General features: G+C 31.1%; 1 protein-coding gene across 2 annotated transcripts in view; it reads left to right on the top strand.

Annotated features, from left to right (window-relative positions):
* Positions 1-583: 583 nt before the first annotated feature.
* Positions 584-9,042, top strand: part of LOC145279739 (uncharacterized) — a 454,893-nt gene continuing 446,434 nt past the window's right edge. Inside the window, exon 1 of one of the 2 annotated variants that reach the window (XM_080131038.1) lies at positions 584-1,001. In XM_080131038.1, coding sequence (XP_079987164.1) covers positions 902-1,001 — 100 coding nt within the window. In that variant the 5' untranslated portion in view covers positions 584-901. The remainder of the gene's footprint in view (positions 1,002-9,042) is intronic. The other variant, XM_080131037.1, reaches the window with a different exon arrangement.

Raw genomic sequence — 9,042 nt, 5'->3', positions numbered from 1 at the left:
TTCTTTTTTCTTAGTAATCTCACAATTACTTTTATTCGATAAAAATTTCTGTTATAATCATATATCAATAAAATTGTTAGTTTTTTTAAAATTATTTTTTAATTTCTTAAAAAAAAATTTAAAAAAATAAAATAACGCGTCAAAAATGTGTTGTGTTCCCTTTTTTTGGAATGTTCACATCATGTAAGGCGGAATTTCCATCATTTGCCGAATATTCGAATTATTTATTTATTTTTTTTAATATACTTAATGTAAATGTTAATAGTTTAATTATTATTAATATTATTTAATAAGACTTTGATGATGACATCACTGTTTCCAATGTTCGGAGTTTGGTCAAAGGCCAATATGAGAAGTGGCCATTGCCGCACAGCAATCCATCAGTTGGACACACCCTTACGCGCATCGCAACGCACTTTCTATGCATATACCAAATTTCTTCTCTTAAAATAAGCAGAAACATTTGAAATGCATACAGAGATTATAACCCAGAATTTTCTAATGCTATTTCAATTTTGAATTATATTTTATTATATATTTTAAATATCATATTGGTGACGGTAACAATGAAGAAATAACAATTGTTGGAATAGCCAGAGCGGCCATCTTCCTGTTTTCCGGTGTTGTAATAACAGTCTTTAAAACATTTCAGTTTTCCAGGTACAGACAAGAGCTGGGGATGCTCCCAGGAAACAGACGGAACCCCGAAGGATAGATGGGCCATGGATGACCGTTTCGGAGCGATTCTTGCTGGCTGTCGATTTTTTTCATTGATTGCTAATCGTCTCGTGGTTAGTCGCAGTCGTCGTCGCTCTGGTTGAGCGCAGTTTTTTTTAAGTCGCAAACAAACCTTCCCTGTTTATTATTAAACAGAGAAGGTAAAAACAAAACGGATTAAGTCATGGATCTAGGAGCAGATTTCCAGGATTATAAGGATCTACAGCTTCCATTATGTATTTTACAACTGGATCCTGCCGACAGAGCTGTGCTCAGAATTGCAGGTAAGTCGATCATTTGGTGTGTGTGTGTGTGGGGGGGGGGTAAAGCATTCGCTATTTGACATCGCAATGGAAAAAATAACATTCTGTTTGCCACTTGTAGATTACATTAATTTTTTAACAGATGTAAATAATTCCAAATAAGTCACATTACCAAGTTTCGTTTATCTTATTAAATTATACACTATATTAATCATCATTTTTGCATATTTTTAGAATTTCACAATTACAGATGGTATGATCTACTACTACTAAGATTGGCCTGAATACTTACGATGCATGCAGTCTCCGTATTTTTATTTTTTTTATATTTGTAGTACTGTTCGATTTATTAAAGGTTTATTTCGTAATATTTTTGCTTAAAACATTTTATTTATTAATAAACTGTTAATTTTAAACTTGAACGTCCAAAAACTATTTTATTTATAGTAAATGATTTTAATTCATATCATCCGAGGATGCGCCTTGTCATAAAGCTAGAATAACACATGGAATTGTTGAAGGATTACGTAGTTTTGATGACTATTCTTTGTAATGGACTTTTATTTATTATTCCAACAAAATTATTGTGTTAAATACATAAGATAATTAAAAGTCGAAACTTTTTAAGTTTATGCAATGGCAATTATTTACGTTGGCAACATATTCCAAGATTGTGTACGTTTTCAGCGTCCCAAATTCTCTTTATAAAAAAAAAGGCGTAATTCCATACATTTTTTTTTTTTAATTACATTAACAAATTAAAAATATTCATAAAGATTTTATTTAATGTTTCGGTGCTTCTACAGAATTGGAACCGAAGCAAGCCGACTTTTGATGAACCAAACTTAAAACTTAGGGTTAAAAAAGATCGTTCAGTTCAAATTTTGTAGAGATAGCGATTTTTTTTTTAGTTTCATTTTAAGAGTTCCGTCCGTAATGAAAGGGTAACAACTACCCATTTCAATGCTAAGAATGACTTTCTAAATTTGCACGAGGATGTTAACGTGCACAAATGTTATTTTTTTATATTTGTTACATTTTAAATTACATTATACTTTTAAAATTATAAATCGAACCATCGGATCTTAGATGATCGTGATTTGTGATGCTAAAAACAGACCTATACAACCGCAAAGTAATCGAATCCTTCATTATTTGAAAGATTTCAATGCATATAAAATGTTAAAATGTTTCTATTGAAACCTTTATGCGACGCTATTATTACAAGAGAATGAACAATTTATCTATGTAATAAATATGTATAAAAACAAAGTTAAATTATACCTCCCCCCCCCGAAAAGAACTGCTTTTCGATCAGTTTCTAAAGGAATGTATCGATTGAATTCTGAATGGAATTTCATTTTAGTCACCCTCTCTCTCCCGCAAACCTCAACGTTTTACTCGATAACTTTTTTTTTATTATACAATAGTAGTACGGTCGAACAATACTGGCCTTCCTTTTAGTTAGGGAAGGCAGAGATGAATCATAAACCTTAACTGTTGCCCAAACGAGAGGGAGAAAAAAAAAAAAAAAGAAAAACATGGCCGCCAGTGATTAATTTATTTCATGACAAATGAACCGTGCTTATTTAAAACAAAAATACAGAAAAATCCTTTTGGTGTACATACTGGTCATAGAATGGTGTCATATTCCAAAAATCACATAAATGATCAAGTAGTTTCTTTTTGTTTGTCTTAATCAAATTATCAAATTTTACGATTTTTAGCAGTCATAATAAAATAGCACGATCCGTAAATCTCTGTAGTCGAATTGAATTGTCGGCCTTTGAATTTTAGCAAATTCTAAATAAGCATGACGTCTCCTGGTGCATCCTTGCTTACTAATAACATTTGATTTTGGTGCTTATGTATTTTGGGTACGCGCTATTTTTAAAGTTTTTTTTTTTCAGGTTAAATTCAAGTTTTACGATATCTTTATTGCCATTAAATTGTTAGGTGAAAGCCCAGATTAGTTACAAAACACCCTCCCCTTCCCATGTTAAGAATGACTTTCGAAGTAACATTATTTCAGCGCGGTACCAAAAATACATAAGTACCTTTTTTTTTTTTTTTTTTTTTTTTTCTTTTTTTTTAAGTACGTACATTATAAAGATTTTTCTGTATTTTTCTTTCATGTAATTTTAAGTAAGCATAATAGAATAGAAAGAGTTCTTGACTTTCGGGCCAGGATCAAAATGTAGTATCTGTTCTGAGTGCTGCAGCTGCTGCACTCACTTCACTTTTTTGGTCTCGGTTAAGAGAGGAAAAATCCTTCATAACAGAGTGCCCCATTTTGAGGAGCTGGTTTCTCCGCACATTAAAACCCGACTTTGTGTCTAACTCTGTCCTCATGGGGAGGCAAGTAAACAACAACAAAAAATTCTAAATAAGCAATAAGCACCAAAGTAACTTTTCGGTGGACCTGAACGAGCAGCATACCCCCGCTGTAATTTTTTTTTTTTTTTTTTTTTTTTTTTTTGTAGTGGATTATTATTGATTGGACATTAATTAACTAGATTATGAAAAAAAAAAAAAAAAAAAAAAACAAATTTCGATATTTGTAAGGGATACTCATTTTTTAGTTACAATGTTCTGGTAAATCGATCCCCCATTTTGTAACCAAGAAACATGCGGGGAAAATCAAAACCATAAATGAATGAAAATGACATGAACCTGCAGCATTTGTAATTCAGAAATATTTTTTTGTTTCTCAATAAAAAAATAATAATTTTTTTTCTTTGTTTTTATTTTATTTCTTACTTTTTGGATGAAAAATGAGTTTTGTTTTTTTTTACTTTATTTTGTTGATTAAAAATGAGTTTTTTTTTTTAAATTTTGTATGAAAGGTGAATTTTCTGGATTTTTAAACTTTTTGTTTACTTTTTTATTTTGGTAAATAATTACTCCACCCTCGAAAATTCCTTTAAAATTACCACTCTTATAGGTTTTCGGGTTCGCTGAAAACGAAAATAACGTTTCTTTTCTTTAATAATTTAAGTTATTTAACGTAAATGAGCACCCACTTTGTGGCCACGATTTTTTTTTTGGGGGGGGGCTTTTTTCTACCCTCGGAAAATCCTTTAAAATTACCCGTTTACATTTATTGGGAGGCGGTGGAGGGGCGGGGGTGTTTCGGCGGCGCGGAAACTACTCGTTTGCCGTAATTTTAAACGTTATTTTCGTTTTTCGGCGACCCCGAAAACCTATAAGAGTGGTAATTTTAAAGGAATTTTCGAGGGTGGAGTAATTCTTCATATTTACCTTTTTATGTTTTATTTTACTATTTTGTTTCTTTTCGATGAAAGGTGAGGTTTTGCGGATTTTTTTTTCTTTAGTTTTTTTCGCTAACCTGCTGTAGAAATATTTCGCAATTTTCAAGAAAAAGCGCAATAATTAATTTCCGTGTTTAAAAAAAAAAAAAAAGTGCTAGTGACTGCAGTGAGTGCACTGCACTGACTGCACTTCCGCGCTATTTTTTAAATCGTATTTTCAAGTTTAATTAAAGCTCTCTGATATGTTTATTTTTATTATTCAATTGTAAGGTTAAAGTATAGAATATGTACAAACCCCCCCCCCCATGTTAAGAATGTTTTTTTTTTTGTTTTTTTTTAAATAATAACGTTATTATTTCAGCACGGATCAATAAGTGCACTGTGCACTGCAGTACTGCAACTGCACTGCCACTCCATCCACTGCACTAGTACCGAAAAAAAAAAAATGCGTGATCGATTTACTATATAACGTAACTAAAAAGTAAGCACCCCTTTCAAATGTCGAAATAATTACTTCTTTTTTTTTTTTTTTTTTTAAATTAGTGTCCAATCAATAATAATCCACTGGAAAAATTAAAAAAAAAAACAAAAAAACTAGAAGGTAGTGGTGGGCGGGGTGACGCTCGTTCAGGTTCACCCAATTTTCTATCTTTTTAGGTAATTAGTGTAAGCGTCAATTGTGAGCGAACATGGCAATAACATCAGTGTTGAATGTTGCTATTCCAAAATTTCATCTTTTTAAATACACGTATACTTGCAAGGAGTTTACATTCGACAGTTTGAATGCTTCCAAATTCTTTTCGAAAGTCTAGAGGTGACGAAGTAATTCATTATTTTATTTAAATTACGATTAAAATAGCTGGTTTTTATTTATTTATTTATTTTATTTTATTTATTGCCCTCGATACTGTGTTGTTGGAGGTGGTTATAAGTATAATTTTAGAATGGATCACAGCTTATTAATTAATCAAGTTCGTCCGACAGTCGCTATATTGCGGAAAATAACTTTGAGCGCAAATTGTAAGCATTTCACCGCGAAAATGTTATTAACATGGAAGGGATAACTTACTGGCAATAAATTGGAGACACCAATAAGGATAACCACAGTATTTTTATTTATTTATTTTTTTAATTAATTTTCTTCCTTTGAAGATTGTAACGCTGGGTATGGTGCAGCCAAACATTGGTCTGGTTTTTATTGAAACCAACCGAGAGCTCTTTTTAGTATCATCGTCGTTCCCTTAAGTGCAATTGTCTGGATCTGTTTTGCACTTGGTTCACCAGGAATATTAGTTAGGTAGGACTTCAGGTTCTTCTTCATAAACCCTGTGGCGACTATAACTGGTATGATTGATATCTCTCTAAGATTCCAGTTTACATACATGAGACCTTTCATATCTAGATTGTTTTCTCCCTTTCAGCTCTGTTCAGTAGGAACACTCACTTCAATAAAGGTTGCAACTCTCTCTCTCTCTTATACGGAAATGTGTGTTTTATTAATGATTAAAAATGTTAATCGGGTACTGCTACAGAATTCGAACCGATATTTATTTATTTATTTATTTATTTATTCTAACATAATTCTCTAACTTAAGTTTAGGATTAGTTCGGCAAAAGTCCGCTTTATTCCGTTCAAATTCTGTAGAAGTATCGTTAATTGATGAAACGTCTTTACGAATCAATATGTAATCTAAGATCAACTAATTTACATATCGATTCGGTCTACGTTGCAAGATCAATAATCTTACGACGTAAACCTCGTGCCTCAAAGAATATTTTTGTATCTGTTGTGTGAATCTGAAAAGATCGTTTTAATGTCAGTGTGATAAATTCCACCACAATACAACTATTAATCACGCTATTTAAACTTATCTGTATAAAACATACAATACCCGCCGAGACAAAACAGTTGGAAATGACTTTTCAATCTTCTGACAAAGATTAAAATCAAAATATGATTCTAAACGTTTTGAGCAAAATCTATATCATGATTCAGAATCATTGATTCTGAATCGTAAAAATTTCTTAAGTTTAAAGCTTAAGGAGTCTTAAGAAATTAAAATTCGAAAATTTTGTTTGCTTGGTTTTTAATGACTATGGATCAAATTAAACGTGAATTTGAAATATTTTAATTTTCGAATGGGAGGCTGTCAATATTATGTCACAAAATACGTCAAAGAAACTAACATTTTAAATAAGTCAATATTGGTAAAATTGCACAAAAATCGAAGATGTTTGAATTTTCCACGAAAGGCTTTCATAAGCTAAATATAACCCGCATTTGGATCCTTTATGGACCCTGCATTTTCAAATTCTTAATGATCGGTTAATTAGTTAAGGAATGAATCATGTGCACGCTAGGGAGGGACTGCCAAAATTAAATTCACCACAGAATTACCCCACCCCATATGTAACACGATGTAACTTTGTTATAAGTTAATATTATCGGTATAATTTTTGTACCATTTTAAAAGAAGGGCAAAATAAACCAGTAATAATTTAAAAAAAAAAATTTTTTTTTCATCAAACGAAAATAATGAAATTGCGAGACGAAAATCGTGTTTACATAATTGGCGCTTTAAAATAACGTCCCCTCCGAACGTGAAAACATACCCGTATTTAATAAATCAACTAATGGTCAAATTTTTGTGAAATTTTCGATACTTATCCATTTTAGAATGAAATTACATATAAAATGCAGTTTTCGTAAAATATAAAAGGGAAAATATTTTTTTAGTGCGTACCCCCCCCCGCATATTTATTTTTTTCGAAATTCGAACAAAATATATTTAAATCTATCGAAATTTCTATTTATGAAATATAAGAGTTCAAATAAGTAAAAAAATATTTATTTTTTAAAAATTTAAATACACATATTGAACAAAAATTTACCTTGAAGTTGCAATTAAAAAATTGATATAAACTTTATATTATTATGTTGTTTTTTTTAATAGCGTTTTTCGAATTAATATATACTATAATCAGTTGAATTGCCAAGAAAAAGAAACTTCGTAAACATGAATGTTTCGTTACAACACAGATTTTTCATTAATTGTGTTTAATTTTTTTTTTTTTAATATTAAGTTTTAATATAAATATGACCTTGTCAGCTATTTTATCGCCAGATTAAAACCAATTTGAAAATATTGCACAAATATTAAGCATTTTGTCCTCCCCCCATATTTTGTTTGCCTCTTTTTACCGAACAAAATATGGAACCCCGTAGGCAACCAAATGAACATTCAGTAAAACCGTATTTCATATTTAATATACAAATGTTTATAATATTATTAATCGTTAAACTGTAAATCTTAAAACCTAACAAAATTATAACAAAGATTAATTTTTAACTGCAGTTTGAAGAAGATAAACAAAGGTTTTAAAAAAATCATTAAGTCGCTTCTGCTTTTCCATAGTCCGTATAGTTAACACAAATCTGACGTCACGAAAACATGCGGTCCATTTTTCACAATCGTTTTGCAGACCCTAGTGCGCACGAAGGTATAAACAATGTGTGCGTGTTTTATACACCACACGTTTAAATAGCGTGATATTGTTAGGCCTGAATTCATGACATCTTATAATACTTTCTTTTTATTTTTATTCTTCAGAGTACCATTACCATCGATTAAGCGTATTATTATTTATAAATTTGTATACTGTCTTAACTCGGGACTTAAATGGGAAATCATATTCTCATAAATTTAATCTAAAATTATCTACTTTCGGATCAAAAAAGAGTAGCCAATTTTTAAATGACCGCTAGGGATTTCCGATGTGAACCACAAATTTACTCCCCCCCCCCTTTCGCCTTTCTGTAACTCAATGTAACTGTAATCTAATTTAATATAACTTTTGTACAGTTTAGTCAAGACGTTAAAAAAATGAAAATATCGAAACAAGTTTAAATTGTATGCATCCGTTATGGAACGAAGTTCTCTGAAAAAAAAAATTCACTTAATTTCATCAAGTATTTTTTTTTTTTTTTTTTTTTTTTTTTTTTTTTTTTACGGCGAAAAAACAATTTATGATACCGAGCAAAATGTTCGATTTTTAGGAAGAAAAGCTAGAGAGGGGATGGGTGTCAGCGCTTTAAGTGGAGTTATCTCTCTTTGTCATTTCTAAAATTCAAACAATTTTTTTTTTTTTTTAATCCAAAATTGCCGCCTTCAACGCGCTCTCATAAAAACGTGTTTTTCCGTTGTAAAAAAAACTACTTGATGAAATTAAGTGATTTTTTTTTTCTCGGAGAACTTCGTTCTATAACGAATACATACAATTTAAACTTTTTTTTTCGATATTTTCATTTTTTAATGTCTTGACTAAACTGTACAAGTACCCTAAAAATAAACTAATTCTTTTCATCGTACGAAAATAATGAAAATGCGAGGCGAAAATAGTGTTTACATTATCGACCGCCATACAAAATATTTAGTTAACAATGTGTTTCTGCATTTATGAACCTGCGATTTCCACAAAGTTAATCTGATGTGCCTGCCTGGCAGATTATGGGAATACTGGAAACGGCCGGGTGAGTCATATTACAAAAAGCACAAATTGTTACAATCCCCCCTCCCTCCCCGTGCTAAGAATGCCGACGACCACTGAAATTCATAAAGTAACACTGGAAAATTATGTCGTAATATCTAGAAAAGTACTTGTCGACCGTTTCTGGTTCTTCCCGTTATCCACCGGGCATACCAGAGTACTTCGTGGAAATCGCAGAAGTACCGTTAAAAAAAAAATTTAAAAAAAATACTTCTAATGAATGACAGGTGCTCGTCTGAGCT

Source organism: Euprymna scolopes, chromosome 7 (genome assembly GCF_053919585.1).
Source record: "Euprymna scolopes isolate OS-2025 chromosome 7, ASM5391958v1, whole genome shotgun sequence".
NCBI lineage: Eukaryota > Metazoa > Mollusca > Cephalopoda > Sepiida > Sepiolidae > Euprymna > Euprymna scolopes.
The sequence above is the reverse complement of the archived record's forward strand: the minus strand, read 5'-3'. Positions and strand labels throughout refer to the sequence as shown.